General features: G+C 37.3%; 1 protein-coding gene across 1 annotated transcript in view; it reads left to right on the forward strand.

Annotated features, from left to right (window-relative positions):
• The window catches only part of LOC139945780 (cytosolic carboxypeptidase 6-like), an 87,804-nt gene that overhangs the window by 10,220 nt on the left and 54,139 nt on the right, over positions 1–23,445 (forward strand). The window contains exons 3-4 of the mRNA XM_071943198.1: positions 450–574; positions 2,648–2,742. Coding sequence (XP_071799299.1) covers positions 450–574; positions 2,648–2,742 — 220 coding nt within the window. The remainder of the gene's footprint in view (positions 1–449; positions 575–2,647; positions 2,743–23,445) is intronic.

The raw sequence follows: 23,445 nt of genomic DNA on the forward strand, positions 1-23,445 counted from the left end.
TTGTGCAATTATCTGAGGTCTTCAGGAAGTGAATTCCAAAGTCTTGGTATTGTGTTGAAAAAGGCCCTGTCCCTGTAACTGGCCAGGTGAGTTTGAGGAAAATGAAGCGTGTAGTTACTGAAAGAGCTCAGGCCTGGTTGTGTTTGATTGTACAACAGCACAGGCAATAGATTCAGGAGGTTCGAGGGGGAGGGGGGGGGGGTTAGGCAGTTAAACTTTCATGTAATGAACATTTTGTTTGTCATGTTTATCGTTGGATGTTACTACAGCTAAAAGGGAAGGTATACAATTGGTAATCCCTCTCAAAATTAGTGGCAATAAAAACTTTAAAGGGGACGCAACTAATTTTTATTTTAGATAACCCTCATGGTTTATAATTTGATTTTTTTAATATTTGGTCGGTAGTGAATTCGGGTTCGTTCTTCCTTTTTTAAAAATTTTCCATGCAGGAAATCTTGGTAGGGTAGATTGCATCACAGAGTTTGAGTACGATCTCTTCATCAGACCGGACACCTGCAATCCTCGATTCAGAGTCTGGTTTAACTTCACCGTTGAGAACGTCAAAGCCGATCAGGTTAGCTTGCAGCACTCATATCTATAGCTCCCCTTACATCGATTTTCACTTCTTCTTTTTTTAAAATTTGTTTTTGTAATTCTTTCTTGACACTCGGTCTTTGTGTGATACTTTGCTCTTCTATAGTCTGAATCTTTGAATCCGTATCGTATGGCAACGTTCCTCGCCCAACTTTTATTATTCTTATTTTCAAAAGCAATAAGAATCTTATTTTGGTGCAACTATACTCGGAGTTAACAGCTTTGCACTTGAGAGAAACAAAACTGTACTCTTAAGTTTACTTTTCCTAACTAACATAATAGACTAGGTGTTCATTACTTGATAACAATAACTTGTTTTTACAGTGCTTTATCTCAACAAGTTGAAGAAATTTTTCAGAAGATGTTGTATATGAATAACAATGTTCTTAAAAGATCCGTGTGATTGAATATTTTGAATGTGCATCGCGTTCTGCGTGGACATACAGAACAATATACCTTACATCTAATGATATGAATTGATGTTGGGTACACTATTAAGTATCAGTTGAGTTTGCATGCCTGCGCACATCTGCAAAGCCGTGAAAATTCACACTCCTAACAGCTTTTACCAACGCTCCGACCTAGTAATATGTATCTTGAATCTACTCATGCCTAGGGTGTATTATCCCTCTCTACCTCCTTCCATCTCGCCCTACCATCCTCTTTACTTCTATTGTCTCCAGATGTTCTCCCCCCCCCACATCTTGAGATAAGAGTTCTTTACCTTATTCTTCTCTTTATCCAACCTGAGATGGCTCAATGAATGAAATCCCTTCCCTACACCCCCCTTCTCCGAGGCTTCTTATAAACCAGTTTAGTCCAGACTTCCGTTTTCCCAAAGTACGCCCGATCCCAGAAAGCTGAGATATGGTTCTGTCAACGAACAGTACATTGGATGTTCCCTAGGGGTGACGTGCTGTAGTAACATGTTATGGAGAGATGGACCAGCTTTGTCTGATCTGTTATCGCTACATGTTTTCTCACTTGATACGTGCACATACATACACAGTGAACTGGGTCATACGTTATTCCTTGGGCACTCACTGAAAACCTCCAATGACCTCTTGGCAAGCTTGCTTACACGGTGTTTCATTTACACTGATCAAACTGTTATGCTTAGCACACTTGCTAGCAGGCTGAATTTCTGAGAGACTTTCTTTACAAATGGTCATTTCAATTCAATCAATTTCATTTATTGTCCATATAATATTAATTAAAAAGATATAAATGGAACATCTACATATTATTGAAGCTCCAGAACATGACAGATATTTAAAGCTTTTTAACAGGTTTTCAGCCAAACACCATTATCTGTGAAAAAGTATATTGTTTTGCATTATTTGCCGAGTAGTTCTACGAACTTAGTGTGACCATGAGGCCAATGTTATTGTCAATATATATTTGGTTTACGGTAACACCATGTGTGTATCTACTTGTCAGGCAGATTATGTTCTTTTGAAAACTTGTCTTGCTTATGTATAGTGGAGTAGATTTTTTCAGAATTCAGAAGACCTCTCAGTTCTAAAAAGATCTTTCCTGCTTATTAAAGACAATGGACACTAATTGTCAAAGACCAGTCTTCTCCTTTGGTGTATCTCAACATTTGTATAAAATAACAAACCTGTGAAATTTGACCTCAATTGGTCGTCGGAGTTGCGAGATAACTGTGAAAGAAAAAAACACCCTTGTCACACGAAGTTGTGTGCTTTCAGATGCTTGATTTCGAGACCTCAAATTCTAAACTTGAGGTCTCGAAATCAAATTCGTGGAAAACTTTCTTCTTTCTCGTCACTTCAGAGGGAGCCATTTCTCACAATGTTTTATACTATCAACCTCTCCCCATTACTCATTACCAAGTGAGGTTTTATGCTGATAATTATTTTGAGTAATTACCAATAGTGTCCACTGCCTTTAACTACTACCTGGGCGGAAGGCAGAAAATAGGCTGGGACTACTACTTAGCGTTCTTTAGGGACTCCCCGTTGCAAACTTCACTACCACAGAGTGAGTTCTTCTAATGTTATTGTCCAACTCTTTTTGATGTTATGAACAGAGAGTCATCTTTAATATCGTCAATTTCAGCAAGACTAAGAGTTTATATCGTGAGGGAATGTCACCGTTAGTTAAATCATCTAGTCGACCAAAATGGTAAGATTTCATTATTATTTTAAACTCTTTGCAAGTCCAACCATATTGTTTGGTAAGCATTTAGGATTTTTCGGCCCATTCAGAATAATCAATGCTAAAGGATTTGGGTAATTTTTTGAACACAATACACAATGTCCACAGATTGACATTAGATTTACTCGGTTTAAAAGTAATTAAAACAGAAAGCTTACCTTAAAATGTTACTTGCTGAGGTGCTGTAGTTTTGGAGAAATGAGTCAAACCATGTGGCGATAATAACTTGTTAATATGTTTTACATGCTAAAATTATTTTTGTAACTTGTTTTAATAATTTCTCAAAAACTACAGCACCTCAGTAAGCAATATTTTAAGGGAAGCTTTCTATCATTATCTTCAAAAGTTTAGTGTAAATCTGTGGACATTGTATTTTGTGTTATACAAAAACCCACAAAAATGAGGGAAAACAATAAAAATGGACCCACTTTCAATGCTGTAAATAGTATTATCTTACATACATACATACATACAACTAAATATTTATAAAGCGCCTTTACATCAAGATCAAAGCGCTGGAAAGAGCAAGACCAATCTATAAATACAACAAATTACATCTGATACAAGTGAGTTTTGAGCTCTCCAAAGTGGATTCCATGGACATAACTGAGTCTCTTTGTCATTTGCTTTGTAATATGTTCCAATTTGAAAATCAATACAAACTTCTATTGATGAGGGGATAAGGAAATGGCCTGGTCTTTAGCAGGCAATAGTGACTGATGTGCATAGCCACTAATGACTTTTATAATGGACTTCAGGGGCTGGTAATAGACCTCCCATGACTTCAACTATCTCAACCGGCCCACTCAGCACAAATAGCAGTTTGCATGAACTATTTTTAAATCTGCTGGAATAACAGAAAATTGTTTTGTTTGTGTACAAATATGAATGATACAACTTGCACCAAATACTAAAATTTATAGTTTTTTTGTCCATAGATTTTTTTCCGATATCAGTTGTTCTTGTAAACATTAGCGTAGCATCCATTTTAACTATTTAGTGGAGTTGGAAAAAATGGTCACAGTATGTTCATCTCTTGTGGGATCAAATGTATACATGAAATAACAAACCTGTGAAAATTTGGGCTAAATTCAATGTGTGAGTCCGGAGAAAATACAAAAAAAAAAAATTCACAATTTGCCTTAATTTGGGTTGTAACAACCAATGCATTTTTAAGGTTTTCAGAAAAAGTTGTGACGAATATGACTTCATTTCAAAGAGAAATATTTCACAGGAAAAAAAGGTTGTAGGATGAATTTTATAGTTAGTAATATTTCAAACTAACATTAAACATTGGTATTTTTAATCCTAACCCATCCCGCACAATATCTGTATACAAGTGTTTTTACCACAGTTCATCCAAAGTGCTTTTACTTCTTAAATTAGCTGGCACCGAATATTCATTATAAACTCACACACAAAGCAAAGTGGTAATTAATCTTCATTTGTCATACTGAAGTGAAAGAAGTCACATGGTGGCATTAATTAATTCCAGATCATCAAGTGCTAATTGCAGAGATTAATTAATTCTAAACAGCAGTAGGATTCAGACTTAACTCCATCTCCGGCCACTTAGAGGAGTGACTTAATCACCGCTGTTGTATGAGGTGTAAAATAAATTAAATCCAGCCCAGTGCCCTCATACATTCATTTGTTATCAAACAATGTACCAGTATTGAATTTTCTTAATGCTTTTAAAATGAGTTTAGCATCAGTGATTTCTTTCTCACAAAAGAACGGCTCAAGCTGAGTAAGAGTAAGGCAGACATTTTATTGATCTGTGGTCCATTGTCATCCGCAACTTTCAGTTGTTGATGGTTCTTTTGTTACCAGTTCAATGATATGGGTGTTGATGGGTTACTGTCCTCTATGCACACTTGTTAAATGCTTGCAAAAAATAAAGACATTTGTGCAAAAGCACCTAATGCAAAAGCCTCTGAGTGCATAGCGAGAACAATAAAAGAAACAATACAAATAAGCAACTTCAAACAAATGTGTTTTTAAAAGAGACTTTAAACAGTGTAAAGACACTTCTTCTAGACCAGTGCATTTAAGTGGTATACAAGAAAGTGCGCCTCATAAATGCTGTATTGTTAAATTTTTATTGTTACTACAGTCTCATCCCAGTTGCATTAAGTTACATATTAATTAATAAACTTGTAATTTTTTTTATTGGAAGGCAGTCAACACAAGTCATTTTGTTAAAAGTCAAGATAATTCAATTGTAAAAAAAGAAAATCAGTTAAAAAAATGAAGTCTCGCCCAACAAAATGTGAAAATGAAAAGGCATTGACCGTCTTATGGCCTTTTTGCACAGTTAGCATAATTTGTTAGCTAAACTGCTTGGGCCATGTGAAACAAAACATACCCTCCCTCGTTCCCCCGCTCAATGTCGTTAACCCCAGCTGGAGCGGGGAATGTGCGATGCAAAGCAACATTGAACAGGGGTCAGAGCGCTTGTACCCAAAGAACTAGAGTGCACAACTTATGTTTGTAAATACCTGGAAAAAATGGACACTGGAATCTCATTAAATTGATCTGTCACTAAAAGCTACAAATTATTCCCCCCTAATTATTCCTTTATTGTTTCCTGATTCAAAATGCAAATTGATCAGTTAGCAGAAACTTGGCGTAATCTGCGCAAAGAGCCCTCCTCCTCCTAGATTGACTTTAGAATGTAATCTACTGTATATTTAAATGCATTTCATTTTCCTCTACTCTGGTGAAATCATCGCCAACGTCGCATCTACCCGATCAGAATCAATTTGCAATGTCCAGTAATGAGGGAATCTTAAGTGAGGTAATTCAATGTGTTATTATGCAAGATTTGTAAGGGGGCTGGTAGAGTTGGATTGTGTAACCTTTAGAACACCTGGGCTCAATTTCTATGAGCACAGAGAATAGCTAAGCAGAACAAATTTATGCTTGGTTACTAGCTAATCAACTACCATGTCATCTGTACAATTTGTGACTGGTATCCTGCTTATTTCTGCTTAGCAGAACATTTCTAAGCATTTATTTTTTCTAATAAAGCAGTTGTATGAAATCAGACCCTGTGATTTCATAAAGTCTGTACGCACAACAATTTGCTAAGAACAGAAAAATCTTACTTAGCAAATAGATTAGTAGCTAATATACCATACAATTAACATTGCATCTGGTGCCACACTCATGTTTTGCTTTGCAACTAAATTTGCTTAGCAGTATTTTCTGCTATAAGCAGTTTCATGAAATTGGATCCTGGACCAAATATCACGGCACTGCTTAACCACCTAATTTTGTGCTTACAGTACCCTATATAAAGTGCAAGAGTCGACAGGCTGTATGCGCAGAATTCTCGCTGTTAGCAGTGCTATGAAATTAGGCGCAGGTCCTATAACACTTTTTGATGACACCTGCTGTATTTGACTGTAAGCACTTTGTTAGACGAGATTACACGGTCTACTGCAAACCCAAACCTTCATCGATCCCCCATCATGCTAAACCTCAAACGTTACAAGAGATTTTGTTTATGTTGTCTTTTGTACAACACTGTTATCTGGATAATCTACATGTAGTAGTGTACACTTGTTGTCTTATAATAGAAAATAACAATAATAATAATAATACTAATAATAATAATAATAACAATAAAATATACTAATACTGAAGGCTTAAAGCCATTGGACCCTTTCGGTACAGGAAAAAAAAAAAGTTCACAGATTTACAAATAATTTACAGGGTTTACAGAAGGTAATGGTGAAAGACTTCTCTTGAAATATTAGTCCATGAAATGCTTTACTTTTTGAGAAAACGGTATAACAATATAAATTCTCGTTATAGAAAATAACGGATTTGTTATAAACACATGTCATGACACGGTGAAACGCGCGAAAACAGGAGTGGGTTTTCCCGTTATTTTCTCCCGACTCCGATGTCCGATTGAGCCTAAATTTCCACAGGTTTGTTATTTTATATATAAGTTGTGATACACGAAGTATGGGACTTGGACAAAAACTGTTTACCGAAAGTGTATAATGGCTTTAAAGTGTCTTATGCAGAGCCTCAAAGTCAAATCACTTATATAAATAAATATATGAATGAAATTTGAAGGGCGCGTGTCTATGAGGAAGATGTAAACTATTATTAGATCATTTCCATTGCCTTTGTAGCCTTTATGAAGCATCATTCCTTCTTGAATTTAAAAGTAGTCATACAAAGAATAAAAATACAGGAAAATATGAAAGTACAAAATATTACAACACTTTCAAATGGGGACAAGGCCTCTTGAAACAGACTTTATCTTGGTCAAGGTGTGTTGTGTTGTGTTGTCATTTGGCCTTCGAGAAAGACTCTGCTAGGGACAAAACAGCAGGCCATTCACTTTTTTTCCTTATTTATCTTGATCGAACAGATTCAGTTATTGCTCACTCATAGTTCTTGATTCAGGAACCTTGTTCAGGTTCACTTTGAAAGGGCAAGGGCACCAAGGCGTGTTTCTCTTTCGTAAAGGGTGCCTCTATGAGGAAGTTGTTTACTATTATTGGATCATTTCCAGGGGCACCGCGGCATAGAGGTAGTTGTCTTTGTTGCATTCATGAAGCATCAGGCCTGCTTGATGACCAGCAAAATTGACAATATTAATTTTGGTTTTTACCCATACACCGATGTGTGTTAGCACTGTATACTCGAAACAGCAGGCCATTCACTTTTTTTCCTTATTTATCTTGACCGAATAGATTCAGTTATTGCTCACTCGTAGTTCTTGATTCAGGAACCTTGTTCAGGTTCACTTTGAAAGGGCAAGGGCACCAAGGCGTGTTTCTCTTTCGTAAAGGGTGCCTTCATGAGGAAGTTGTAAACTATTATTGGATCATTTCCAGGGGCACCGCGGCATAGAGGTAGTTGCCTTTGTTGCCTTTATGAAGCATCAGGCCTGCTTGAAATAAAAAGTAGTCGTACAAAAAATATAAAAGAACAAAATATTACAACACTTTCAAATGGAGACAAGGCCTCTAATTGAAACAGACTTTATCTTGGTCAAGGTGTGTTGTGTTGTGTTGTCATTTGGTTTTCGAGAAAGACTCTGCTAGGGACAAAACAGCAGGCCATTCACTTTTTTTCCTTATTTATCTTGATCGAACAGATTCAGTTATTGCTCACTCGTAGTTCTTGATTCAGGAACCTTGTTCAGGTTCACTTTGAAAGGGCAAGGGCACCAAGGCGTGTTTCTCTTTCGTAAAGGGTGCCTCTATGAGGAAGTTGTAAACTATTATTGGATCATTTCAAGGGGCACCGCGGCATGGAGGTAATTGTCTTTGTTGCCTTCATGAGGCATCAGGCGTGCTTGATGACCAGCAAAAATGACAATATTAATTTTGGTTTTTACCCATACACCGATGTGTGTTAGCACTGTATACTCAGTACTTTCCCGAGTCCTGTGACAAAATATCAGTCCTGTGACACCCACGACCCTTGCAATTCTAGGGCAGTGTCTTACCAACTAGACTACTGAGGTTGCCCGGTAGCTAGAGGCAGTTTGAATCCTATGACAATTTCCCCAAAAATGAGAGTAAACTTTCAAAATCAGGGCTTGGGCTCCGACTTTGGCTGTGGCGTAGTCTCCCACAGTTATATTAAGCAGGTGAATGGAGCCTAAGTCAGAGCCTGAGCCCAATCCAAACCCATGGTTTCGCAGAGGCCCTGTGACACAGTTGCATAAAGCTAAAAAAATACACATAAAATAAGTTTCACATTCAATTTAAAGTTTCACATCTAAGCAGATTTGACATGTTCCTTTTCATTTCAAGTAACCAGACGTTACCTGATTTTAAGATCCATCCCATTACTCCCTATCTCTAAGACAGAGAGAGTAGTAAATGCAGTAATTAATATGGCTCCACAGTTCTCGTATTGCCCTACCTAAGCCGACCATAACCCTTCATTATCAATGGAAGGAACGCCGGTAATAAATAACGTCATTATCAATGAAGCTCAAGTTCATGGCATAATGGTCAGAGAACTACATTCAGCTTGGCTAGCAGGAGATTTACGATCATACTCCATCTTTGTTAAGAGAATAGGGGAATCAAATAAGATAATTTCCTTTCTTCCTGCAATCTGGGTTTGCTTGTTGTTTGAAAAATGAATAAAGACTGGCTATGGAGGCAATCATAATTGCGGTTGTTGTTGCAGGGATGTGATTTTTCTGTTTCAACCAGAAATTTGTTTGAACTGTTTAAACTCACCCTCACCCAATTTTTTAAAATTTAATTTTCTTTTATATATTTTATAACTACTTTGATGATGTACGTGTTTGGACGCGCATACGGTTTGCCCTACAAGATGGCGACTTTTCATAGCAAAAAAGGGGTTATTCAATACGGTCTATTTCTCCCAGGCCTGAGGAAAACCTGTAGACAAGGATGCTTGCTATGTGAACCAGAAACACCAGGGTCAACGCCTACTCTTCCACTATAAGTGTTCTGGGTTCAGTGTTCTGGCTATAGTTTAACAACATAATATTCTGCTTATATGAGCTCCTGTGTTTTTGTTTTGATTAAGTACAGCCATAAATTTGGATCCGACTTAAGTCTAGCCTCATACTTCAAACTTCAAGGTCTTGTCTTCACCTAATGCTAATACCTAATCTAGTCCTTTAATGCCACGTTTCTCATGAGATTATCAATAGATAGAATTTAAACCATCATTTCCACATTGCTCCTCTGATGATCCAGTGGACATCCTCAATTCTGACATCCTGGTGTAAAGTTGGATTTCACAGACTTGGGAATAGACGGCCTATTAATTCCCCCCCCCCCATTATTGGAGTTAATTTGATCTGTTGCCATAGTCATTATAACATGGAGACGGTCGCTCAACATACTTCAAGAGCTGTCATTACTCTTAATGCATTGCAAATTTTAATGGGACGGCTGGAACTTGGCTTTCAGTCCGCAACCTCTTAACAAAGTTTCTCTTGAATATGGTTAACGACTCACTGCTGATTGTATACACGTGTTTACATGGACGGAACTTTATCATGCTGGTCATGAAAGCTGGTTCTCATCGTACTCAAAGGGGGTTTAGACTTAATTGGCCTGACAGCCTCCATTTGGTTACACTGGTTTAAATGAGAAAGAAAAGAAAAAAGATGGCGGCAGCGCGAGGATAGACTTTTCTTTTGTTGATAAACAAACCATGCTGGTTGGCAGTGACGACTGAATGTAAGCAAAACACTTTATTGTTTTAACAGATAATGAGACAAAATTCAACACAATTAAAGAAAAAATGATTCCTCCCCACAAAAAAGGCCCCCCCCCCTCCAAAAAAAAAAGAAAAAAAAGAAAGAAAAAAAGAAGAAGGAAAAAATGATGTCAGAACCAACTTATCGTTTTGTTGTCGGGGTTTTGGTTCTATAATTTACGATCTGAGATATTCGGGATGTTAAGCAGAGCTTCCAATCCCCCCCTTATTAAGCAGAAAATTCTCTAAAAAATAAACCGATCTTTCCTTGTTCTGATTAACAAAGTTAAAAATCTCCCCGATTGCACGATTGGAAGTTTAAGCAGCTCTGGCCCTCTGCATTAAGCCGTGTTCGCAATTTGGGAAGCGGCTACGGTTGTCATTATGTGGTGAGGTATACGATGTCCTTAGGTTGCTAAACCCTTAACCACAGTCATAGCCTTAGCCGTGACAGCCGATTCAGATATTTGCCTTAGCGTCAATTTCCAGATGAGATTGCCTGTCAGTTCTGGAATGCCCTATTTTGTCTGGCATTGAAAGATGACCAAGATGTCATTTGTCTTGGAATGATGAAGAATGATATATCTTTGGGATGATTATTGATTTTGTGGGTATAATAGATTATTTCTCATGATTCTGTTACTGTGGTATTTAGAATGATGGAATTGGTATTAAGACGTTACATCCAATTTGGAAAGAGTGGAGCTTGTTAAGTTCTTCAGCTTTGTTTTCAGGCCTAAAAACTAGGGTAACATTTTTTGTGCGCACAGCGGGGGTTCACAATTTCTTTCGGGGAGGGGAGTGGGATACAGTGGACACCATTGGTAATTGTCACAGACCAGTCTTCTCACTTGGTGTATCTCGACATATGCATAAAACAACAAACCTGTGAAAATTTGAGCTCAATTGGTCATCAAAGTTGCGAGATATAAATGAAAGAAAAAACACCCTCATCACACAAAGTAACTTGGTAACAAGTATTTGAGAGCTGTTGATAGTATAAAACATTGTGAGAAACGGCTCCCTCTGAAGTAGCATAGATTTTGAGAAAGAAGTAATTTCTCACTAAAATAATAAAAAACTTCTTGCCAGAAGTCTTTTATTCCTAGTTTGAAAGCACACAAATTCTGTCTTTGACAATTACCAAACGTGTACCTTCTCTTTAACAGTCTGCAACAACAGAAAGCAGGATATCAGTCACAGATGCTCTATGTGAAGGATAGTATTGTAACTGGTCAAATTTTTCTGGTAACCATTATTTGTTGTGCTTAGCAAATTTTTGTGCTTATAAGTACCTCTATGTAATCGGGCCCCGTTCTTGACCACTGTGACCAGTCGGGCAAACACAATAGCTGCGACAAAATGGACACTGTTGTCGAGGGGTCGTTGTTCTGTTGTTTTAAACTTGTTTACTTTTTGTCTCATACCTCCTTTGAAGATCAACCCCTGAGACATACTTCGCCTAATTGCTTCCATCCCAACCAAGTTTACTATATCAAACTGGTCAAGACTCCGAGAGAGCTTCCCTGGTCCCCTGGCAGCTAATCCCACAGTCCCCCATCTGACACACTTCATTACTTTCTTATTATAAAAGCAATCAGCGAAGCCGGCCATACCACACTCCTTTCCCTACGCTGTGGCCGATGCCATCCCAATATAAGGCCAAATAAACAAAAATACAGTTGATCGTCCCCTCCCTCATCTTTTATTTTTTTGCCGCATCCTTTTTTAGTTTTTTTATTTTAATTTTTTGTTTGTTAAAAATCACAAATTTTCTGTGTAATTCTCATAAAATTTACTAATACTTTTTTAAGAACTTGTCAACATAAAGTAACTTTAAACTGAAGAATTGGTGGCCAGTTTGAATTAAAATACTTGGCGGCCACTTAAAAAAAAAATAAAAAAAATAAAATAAGAAAAATACAAGGCCCTCATCCTCACCCGGACAATCAACTGTTTTTTTCCTTCTTGGCCTTACGTCCATGTGGAGGCGTGGATGGACACTTGATAATAGAGCAAACCGCCAGATATGAATAAATAATGGTCGCTGTGATAATGCCAGGTGACATAGGCAATTACTGGACTGGCAGCCCGCTCTAAGACTATATTAAGACTGCTTTTTGTTGGATATCGCATTTCACAAAAACACTTCACTAAGTACATGTTTATCTTCAATGGAAATTGCTACAGCATTGGTGTGGGCGAGAAATGCTTTTCGTCCAGTATAAAGTGTTAACATTTTATTTTCAAGAATTTATTCTTTGTTTGCCGTTATTATTCCATAACTTACTGCTTAATTTGACTGCATGTTGTAATTAATAAGCATATACTTTCTGGGAGCGTTAGGCCCAGGTTCATACTTCCTGCGAATGCGTAGCGAATTTGACGTGACTTTGACGTCACAACCCTCCTTTGGCAGCGATATTCACAAGTGAGTTGCGAGTTTCGTTGCGAATTTGTGACGTCAACAGTTGTATCGCATTCGCATTTGCAGGAAGTATGAACCGGGCTTTAGTATTTGCGTAATTTTATTAAATTAAAGTTCCCAGCTTATGTTTTAGCTTACTTTGTTTATTACATATTACAGAAGCTGAAGTCCTTTGTTAAGTCTTTCCTAAGCTCAAATGACTCTACTCAGATTAAGACAATGTACTTTCATCATTCTTACAAAACCGATATTCTTCCTACTTCAGTCTGATTACCGATTTTTGGGCCCTTGAAAAAAATCTGTAAGTTGTGTTCTACAAATTGTCTGTAAAGTCTACAAAAGCCTGCACCATGTGTACCTTTAAAAATGTTCCTACTTTTTTCTAACATCATGCCTGTACTTCAGCAGAAAAAAAGGAGCTAAACACAATTAAAATTATGCTTAGCAGAATAAGGTTACCAGCCAATGCCACAAGATCCGTGACATTATACATATTGCCTGAAAAGTCTAAGTTCCATGCTTCTCCCAAGTCTCGACACTCATGGGGTGACAGGTCTTTTTCTTCAGCTGCGCCACGCATCTGGAACTCTCTACCACTTAATCTTAGATCTTGTCTTTGTACCACAAAATTAAAATCTCTTCTCAAAACTTATCTTATGTCACAGGTTTTCAAGGACTAATTTTTGTTGTGTCTGTTTTTATTTTTGTTTGTTTTTGGTTTTGGTTTTGCTGCGCCTTGAACACCCATTATTATAATAATTATTATTATATTAAAAGCCCACACCGTGTGTACTGTAATAACAAAGTGTTCCTACTTTTTTCTTATATCATGCCTGTACTTCAGCAGAAAAATAGCTTATAACACAATCAAAATTATGCTTACCAGGATAAGGTTACAGCCAAGATACCATGCCACAAGAACTGTGAGTGGTATCCTGCTTATATTTTAGCTTAGCAGGAAACATTTTCACAATTCACAACTTGAAAATAGTGCCACGAACACCACTGTCAACAGAAATTTTTACCGGACAAGTCTGACAGTCTTGTGTTTTTTTTTACTTAATATTATTGAAGAATAATAAGTCACTGTGTCACATATCTTGAAAAAAAATTATATGTTCAAATGTTGACTTTGAGTCTGATAGAATACCTTTCAATTCTACTGAGTAGTGATAAAGAAGTGTACATAATAGTAAAAGACAAACAAATAAATATTATCTTACTGTACATTTTTTAGCATATCTTAAAGGCAGTGGACACTATTTGTAATTACTCAAAATAATTATTAGCATAAAACCTTTCTTGGTGACGAGTAATGAGGAGAGGTTGATGGTATAAAACATTGTGAGAAACGGCTCCCTCTGAAGTGCCTTAGTTTTTGAGAAAGAGGTAATTTTCCACGAATTTGATTTTGAGACCTCAGATTTAGAACTTGAGGTCTCAAAATCAACCATCTAAACACACACAACTTAATGTGACAAGGGTGTTTTTTCTTTCATTATTATTAATTAATTATGCATATTTTTTATGTTGAGATACACCAACTGTGAAGGCTAGTTACCAATAGTGTCCACTGTCTTTAAAGTTTTTATTTTATGTATGGTCTTGTAAAAAGAATTTAGGTCCAGGAAATATTTTTAGCTTGATTAAGCCATGTGTTCTTGTGGATTTTCCCCCAAATGCAAGGCCTGACTGTACATACTGAAACTCAGTTGGTTGAGCTGTCACTTGTTGATGGGTTCTATGGGTGCAATTTCTGAATGTGCCTGACTGAAGCCTTATTTCCTCAATGTATGATTTGTTCAAATACAAATGAATTGTACTAAACTCTGTATGTATGTACATTTGTAACCCAAATTTCATGAAATTGATTGTCATGGCGATCGATCAAGTTGTCAGCATGCATTCATCTGATGCTAGAACTTCATCTCGACTGCAACTCAGAAGGATCTCAAGAAAACACGACCCAAAAAAGCCTGTCCCTGTGAAAAGGCAGGCAAGCTGAGGTAATTCCTCTCCCACCCTCCCCCTCGTCTTCCACCAGATTTATCAGTCGGTAATCTCTCACAATTTGACAGATTCTCGATTCTGGGGCATCACTTCCATCATCCCAGAACCCAAAATCTTGAGTGAGTAAGAAACGAACAAAGCAAATGGTGCTGAGTGAATCGGGAATCTATCGTCGTACGTCCCCAACATGGTGAACTCAGACGGACGCTAATTTCTGTATACCCCCAGCATTCTTTACTCTGATTCATTAATGCATCACGGTGTATACTAACTTGGTTTTGTTATTGGCCGAGTTAAAGTGAAATAGTCTGTAAGACAGATTAGATGTAATGAGTACGGGAACCAGACCCATAATTGCGTAGTTGAATCATCACAGTGGGCTGGATTGCTTTCATCGGTTACCATTGTTCCATTTCTACCCTAATCCATTTGAATGAGTGTTACAGTAGGACCAGTTGTACTGCTAGCATGTTGGGAGGAGGGGGCGGGGTAGACACATGTCAATTGGCCCAGGCTCCACTCTTTGCATAATCCAATTGAGTTTAAAGTGTCCCCGGGACCACTAGTAGCCTACTGCTAGTAACTAACATAACATATCGCTTCCTGTGACTGGTATCTGCTTATTTTTGCTAAGCAGAAAATGTTTAAGAAATACTATCTGCTTAAGCAGCTCAATGAAAATGGGCCCTGTATCTGATGATAGTTCATGTAAAGAACCAGACTCGGGGAGAGTGAGTACGCATACACTGACCGTGAAGCATCGCAAACCCAAATCTCTAATAAACATTCACTTAATACATGTATCTTCTGATCTACACATTTGCAGGGACACTGTTTTTCACCCGAAGGAAAAGCTTTTCTTTCAGTAAAACAATATGCAATCGTTCTTGAAAATAAGGGCGTCTTGAGATTGACCCAGGGCCTAGTAATAGAATTCCTCGTTGCCATCGTCCTGAATCTAGCATTAAGTTCAAGGCCTTTGGGAAGTAGGAGAGCCACGGGGCGGCCCGCCTACGCAGCAGATCTCACTCCCCAGAACCCAAATCACAAATCAAATCTAAGCGTCATGCTAAAAAATACTAAATCCACATCAAAAATGATGCAGGGACAATAACGATACAATGAGAGGTATGAACAAACGTGCTCGGCTAATCTATCAGAATAATCCAGAGACTTCCTGACTGATTTTCTTTAAAGGGTTTGGGTACTTTTTGTGTGACACAAAACATTAACGTCCGCAGATTTATATTACACTTACACGGTCTAAAGATAATGATGGTGAAAAGCTTCCCTTCAAATATTACTTACGGGGGTGCTGTAGTTTTTGAGAAACGAGTAACAAATTTCACGAAAGTAATTTTCATCTCAGTGAGATGAAAATTAGTTTAGCACGTAGAACAGATTAACGCAACTCTCCTAAATCATTGCTCTGTGATTTTCACCTTTTTTCCCCCTCAAAAACTGGCCACTAATAAAGCTGAAACTTCTACATGTATAGTACATAACATACATCTTCATTCAGTGAGTAGGGGTTCATGTCACGGCCAAAAACTTGATCTACAAAAGGTTTAAAAACCCTTTAAAACAGTTCATATTATTCGTCGTCTTCCCCCACAACTGAAATGTCTCCCAATCATCTCAGCGCCATCACTGGGTCTCGCTGATTAAACGTTAACAGAGAGATCTAACACAGCTAATTGATACATGGAGGTTTGCACTGATAATGTAAACAAAGTACAAGTGTGGTCTTCTAGAATAAGAAGGCTGTCTCGATTGCCAGACAGCGGGAGGATAATTATCTTATTAAACGTGAACTAAATAAACTAGAAAATGTTCTTTTTTTGAGGTACCGCTGTAGCGTTGAGGATATTTTCGGTGATTAATATGGTTTTTGAGTTGATGGAAACAAGGCTAGAAAGGAAGAAGAATAAGTCTACAAAGGCTTGATTGATATGAATCATTCTGAACATCATTTAAAATTTTAAATTTGTCTTAAAGGGTTTTGGTACCTTTTGTTGAACACAAATATCGGTAGAAAGCTGCCCTAAAAGAATATTACTTGCTGAGGTGTTGTCAATGTTGAGGTATGAGTAAAACAGTTTAACAAAAATTATTTAAGCACGTGTTCAATTTTCTTAAACGAACGTTACAAAATTTGTAAGAAACAAAAAACGTGAAGATCACAAATTTACATAAAACTTACACTGTCTAATGATGATGATAGTTGAAGACATTCCTTGAAATATATCTGTCTGAAATGTCATATTTGATGAGAAATAAATAATCTAACTTTGTTTTTGGAGTTTATCGCTCAGTGAGCATTTTTATTCATTTTTATTTTGGCATCGATGCAATGCAAAATTTATAATCGGTTTTTCACTATTCTCTTGTGACCCAGATGGCGGATCGATCTCAAACTTCTACAGGTTTGTCAGTTTATGTATATGGTGGATTATATAGAGTACTTACACTGCCTGCAACTGTGTTGTTAGCAAAAACCAATTCTGTAATGTTCCTTTAAGGTTGCAGTTTTGAGGTAGCGCCAACATTTTGGAGTGGTTATTTCCACGCAGGAAGAGTAATCTGTAATTGGAATACACAACCTGAGAAACGTATCCAACTGTAATGTTTCACAGATTCACAATTTTGGGGAATAAAAACTGATTTAATTTTCCATAACCACATTATTTCAAAGTAAAACGGATTCTCAAAATGCCAGGCCTGATACTTCATGGAGGCAACGGAGGCGATTCCCGTTGCCCCTTGTCATTGCCATGGTGCCCTTGAAATGCTCCAGTAGAAATTTACAATTTCCTCATAGGGTGCCCTCTGCCAAAGAGAAAATGCCTTGGTGCCCTTGCCCTTTCAAAAATGAAGCATACAGCCTTGAATGCTTTATACTATCGAAAGCTGCTGTACTTTCTAGGCAAGTAAGTTTTATTGTCATTAATTTTAAGAGTTATTACCAAATTATACATGGACTACAACTGGAAAAATATCCCATTACACAATTACCTCTTATCTGACTAAGAACCATTATTTGGGTCATTATCTTCAATGTTAAAATACCTGTAATTAACTGAGCACAACTAATAATGTTTTGTATTCAGTAAGCTGTTATCAGATCCAACATGCCAAATGTGAATTTCGCCTTTCTACAATTCATAATGGATCGTTCTTAATTCAGCCGCACAAAATGGGCAAATGAGTGTGTGCCACGAACGAACACAACAGCACTTAATTGTGATTTTGATTTTAGGAAACGACACCACAGACACGTGTTGGTATATTACTATGTCCACCCACAACAACCATTGCACCCGAGCACTTAAAAGCCACAGTGAAGCAATCCACGTCAGTTGATACCACAAATAAATTTTATATGACAGAATTTATGCAAGCTTGTTTGGGGGTCTGCGCTTGATTACCGATGGCCGATAATGTTGGGGGGATTTTAATTTCCTGATCTGAAGCTCTCGTAGTGTACCTCTGTAATAAAATATTCCAACCTGCATGACTTTCTCTCGGCCTACATTTTCTTTAATTGTACGGCAGACTCCCCCCTTCTAAATCTCACTTAATGCGGAAACAAAAGAGCTGCATCTGTTTGAGTTTAATTTTGACGAGGTGGTTGTGTGTTGTTGTAAGGATATCTACTGGCTGACAGAAGCAAGTCAAAAATCTTTCAATCATTTCAGATTGCTAAATGGAATGACGACAAAAGAAAACAAAGACGAAGGGGAAAAAAACTGTAGTTGTGTTATTTTGGAGATGGTATGGCGAAATGATTAGAAACCTGTACAGCCTACTTCTAAGAATGCTAAAATGTCATACCAAACTGTAATAAACATGTTTGGTAAAGTGTGTTTTCTACTGTACAATTTGACTAAAAAGTTAGCCAATAAAAAAATATACATATCAAAATAACATAAAAAGCCCCAAAATATCCTTTCATGCATATGTGATATGATTAAGAACAATGAGACAATGAAAAAAAAAAAAAAAAAAAAAATTAATATTCTTTATCCCCGATGCAAATTTAACATCTATTATAATGAGACATTTGTCGACCCAGGTAATTTGTCATTTGTTAATCGGTTTAAAAAGAGCATATCTGTGCTTTCATACTGTTAAAACCCCATGTTGATACCACCTTTGGTTCAACAGTTGTGAAAGTAGAAACACCTTAATTGAGAAGAAAACTAAGAAAAAGGAGTTAAAATTCCTGTTGTTTATTGAACATACATCAGCACATTTCCTGTTAATGCTTTATTAATTAAAAAAAAATGTTATATCAGGAAAGAAGTTGCCAATACATGTTTTGATATTTAAATTTTACAAAATATTTTGAAAAATGTCTACCCTGTTGGCTTGTTTTGGCTTGTTTCTCCACACTGATATTTCCCGACAAACAACTCATTTAGCTTGATCACATATAAGATAGAACATTGTAAAATAAAAAAGTAGGTTGAGATCAGTAAAGCATACGATGAGTTCGAATTTTAAGACGTGCGCTCATCAAAACTAAAATGCCCATTTTAGTGTCAGACGTCTGTTCCGCAGGTTTCTCAATGACACATGGTAACCGAAGCAGACAGTCCCTTAGCTAAGTGTAGCATTTCCACACCATAACACCTCCCACCATGCCCCGGTATCGCATCCCTTTATCCTCCCCCAACACTATCCAACGAGGGAGCTCATCTTGAAATATTGATGCAACAGGGAGAGGCCGGGGTGTGAATTCTAAGACCCTATAGGGAAAAAGGCTTCCTTCTTTAGCGCAGTCTGGGTCGAGACTTATCACCATCTAGGCTTGAGGGATTTTAAGGCATTTAACAACATCTGTGGCAAAGAATAAGAATTCAAAGACCTTTCAGAACCGTCATTATTATGCATCTGCAATTTTTGTTTACAAGCTGGGCCCAATTGCTTAAACCTTTTAAGCATAAAAACTTGCTAAGCATAGACAAATCTTGTTTAACAGAAATTGATTACTAGCCAAAATTACATAGTTGCAACTGGTGCCTCAATTATGTTTTTACGTGGCAAAGAAATTTGCTAGAAAGCAGTATTTTGTGCTTTACAGCTTTATGAGATTTTGCCCTGTTCCTTACAGGAGCAGTGGAAACTTCTGGGCCCATTTGATAGAGATGCTTAAAGGCACACGTTTAGTAATTGTAAAATACCAGTATTCTCACTTTGTACATACCAACATATGCATAAAATAACAAATTTGTGACCATTTTGGCTCATTTGGTCATCGCAAAGTTGCAAGACAATAATGAAAGAAAAAAAACATTCTTATTGCGCAGATTTGTGTGCTTTTAGATGTCTGCTAAAAAGACTTCGCGGGCCTGAAGTCAAATTCAAGCATTTTAGTGAGAAATCACCTCTATAACTTAGTTGCTTCAGAGGGAGCCGTTCCCCACAATGTTTTATAAGTTGTTATGCTAATATAAACCATAAACAAGAACAACCTTGCTCTTCAATTGTAGTACTTAACATAATGGCATTGAGTAAACTTTGACCTATGACCCACACAGATTGCAAAGTATCGAAACTCTCAGAAAGGTCTCAGATTATCTCAAATCTAATTTGGCTTCCAAAAAAGCAGCTGCTTGCATAATTTTCTGCCATGTTTGGTTATTTATAGCGTTATCTTGTAAGTGTCAATCTTGTTCTTGACTGCGGAGTGAAATATTCCTTTGGCTCCATGTTATTTTATTGTGTCATCTGCTGCCTGCTGTATGAAATGATTTAATTGTGAGTTGGGAACTTGGGGCGGGGAGCCTTACAGATATTGCTGTTCTTCCCCTAGGATTGAATTACCTATAAAATGATAATGGACAGGCACGGACCAACATTGACTGGTCACTGATCCCAAACACTTTACCCTGGTTTGCCTTCTCCTGACATTGCTTTTTGTCTGGAGGCGGTCATCTTTGTCATGTTTCCTGCATTCTCAATAGCTGTAGTGAATCCTGATTTCACCAAAATGGGACCAGACTATTTTACTGTTGTCAATTTTATGGATTGGTTTGATACATTGAGATAAAGCTTAGTTTGATGAGATATTCTGTAATTTGTTTCCATTTTAAAGCCAATCTCTACTTTACCTTTAAAGGATTTGGTTACCTTTTCAAAATGTCAATAGATTTACATTAAACTTACAGGTTTTACATGCTTCAAATAATTTTCATGACATTGTTCCCAAAAACTACAGCACCTCAGCACGTAATATTTTCAGGGAAGCTTCCTACTATCATTATCTTCAAACTGTGTAAGTTTTGTGTAAATCTGTGGACATTGTGTTTTTTTGTCCTACAAAAGATACATACACCCTTTAAACACTTTAGTGAGATAATTTCCTATATTCTTCCATGTTGATAGTTTAACACCGAGGCATAATATGTTGCCCCTCAGGTCTTATGGCCTTGGTGCCTCTTCAAAAGTTCCACATGGGCATTAAGAATTTAAAATGAAAATACTCCTAGCAAAATAAAAATGGCCTTGCACTCTCAAAGATTAAATTCCTGGCCTGGGCCAAATTTCATAGAACTGCTTAGCGCAAATAAAAAAAAACAGCCCTTAACAGAATTATTAAAGATTAAAATAATTTTGAGCATACTTCTTCAGTTTTACTCTAGTCCATACCCTCTATTCATGATTGAATTAAATTTTGCTCTGCACAAACTATTCCCTATCATTTCTACTTTGTTTCTTTTTGTTCCTTCTCCTTCCCTTTAACTCTAAATCAATCACATTTCAATCCAGTGTATATGATTGAAATTGAATTCCATTTTGCTTCTTCACAAACTATTCCCTATCCTTTCCAATTGTTTCTTTTTTCAAAGTTTTTCCGAGGTTTGACAAATGTTGAATTGGGGTTGCTTTAGACAATTTAATGGCAGTGCACGTGAGTTATTGCCCTGTCTGTCTACATCAATGCCTTATGGTTGCCCTCTCATCTTGCCATTAACACCTCAAGACTCACACCTGTTAAAAGCTGATCTCAGGTGGCGTTTATCTCCAAGGCATATACATGTAGGGACATTTTATGGAGCCATTTTTCATGCTCTTCTCTTCATGCTCTTCTCTTCATGCTCTTCTCTTCTCTACTTTAAAGGGAGTTGTATACCATTGGTTTCTTTTTATAAGGGCAAGGGCACCAGGGCATTTTCTCCTATGTAAAGGGCACCCTATACCGAGGAAATTGTAAATTTCTACGGGAGCTTTTCAAGGGGAACCAAAGCAGTGACCGGGGGCATGGAGTCAATCACCTTCGTTGCCTCAATGAAGTATCAGTCATGCATTTGATTGTTTGAATTTAAATGGATGTATATGGGAAACGGACAATGAACTGTATGTAGTTTGAAGGTTTATTCTGAAAATAACGAAGACACAGAAACTGGGGGTATGCGTGTACTCGTCAAATGCACAATAAAACAAACATATGCAAATTTCATTTCAAAAGGTAATTGCTTTTTTTGAGATATCGCCGAAATAACGCTTCTCAGATTCAACATTCCAACTTGAAAATGTTGGGTTTCAATTTAAAATCATTTTCTGGTAAATTGAGGGCGCTTTTCCTCATTTCAAAGTTTTAATGGATGTATGGATGTGAATATAGCAATGTGACCTATGATTACATTCAAACCGCCCTCTGTTGACAAAACACTGTACACGTCATGTTTCGCCGGGCAAGAAGACACGTAGTCATGTTAAGATTGCGTGTATTTTCTAGCTGGCTGCCAAAACACGCCCGGTGGTTGTGCGCGCGAATCATGTTATCGTTTTTGAGTGATGTCAGAGGTCACATCGTCAATAACATGTCCCATATTTTGGCCACTCTCACAATTTCATCCTATTTGTATAATAAGGCAAAACTGCTTATCTTTGTAATTGCTTTTCTCAAAATGTATTTCTTTGTTTAGTTTTCTATGGCAGGGCCCACGTGTGTCACAGCATACCTAGCTGTCACAATGAATGTTGCTATCAATCATCCATGTTGGTTCCATTGTCAACCTAAGAGTGTAGCTCCGCATTATGTTGTCTCTCATTCCAAAAAGCGGAACGGCCTTGACTCTAACGTTTCATCAGTAGCATGATTAATGGATCAAACCCTATACACAGTGCTTTCCCATTATCAGGTAAAGTTCCCAGCACATGGAGGATTAAATTAAAAACAGCTATGAGAAATTTCAGAAGTTTATTTGAATTCAGACTTATTAATTCCAGCTTATAGTGTGTCTCTTTTTTTTCTTCAAAACCTTGAGGTTGCGCATGTTGCCGTATTTTGAATTTTGTTTCCATTTAAAGCCATTGGACCCTTTCGGTAAACAATGCTGTCCAAGGCCCATACTTTGTGTACCACAACTTCTATATCAAATAACAAACCTGTGAAAATTTAAGCTCAATCGGTCATCGGAGCCAGGAGACAATGGAAAAACCCACCCTTGATTCCGCGCGTTTCGCCGTGTCATGACGTGTTTAAAATAAATCCGTAATTCTCGTTAACGAGAATTTATATTGTTTTGCTGTTTTCTCAAAAAGTAAAGCATTTCATGGAATAATATTTCAAGAGAAGTCTTTCACCATTGCCTTCTGTAAACCCTGTAAGTTATTTGTAAATCTGTGAACTTTTTTTTTTTTCTGAACCGAAAGGGTCCAATGGCTTTAATATAAAATATGGACCAGTGAAAACATTGGGGGACCATTGAAATGACAAGCTAATTGTAACTACGAATAGTATGAGTATACTTGCTGGCACAACCATGTATTAAATTCCTGTGTGGGAGTGTTGGCTCTGAAAAATCCCGGTTTGGTCAGTCTCGACGTTTCTGAAATTATCTCTGCTCGTCTTCAGGAGAACGGTCCTGTCTGGCTCTGTCACTGAAAAAGGGCAGAGCCTATGGTTAAGGAGTCTTTGACCTATGTACTTTAGGAAACGCCGGCAAAAATAACACAGGGAACTGAGGAAGAAAATAAACTAACCATGGCGGCATGGG

The sequence above is a fragment of the Asterias amurensis genome, chromosome 13 (genome assembly GCF_032118995.1).
Source record: "Asterias amurensis chromosome 13, ASM3211899v1".
Classification (NCBI taxonomy): Eukaryota; Metazoa; Echinodermata; class Asteroidea; order Forcipulatida; family Asteriidae; genus Asterias; species Asterias amurensis.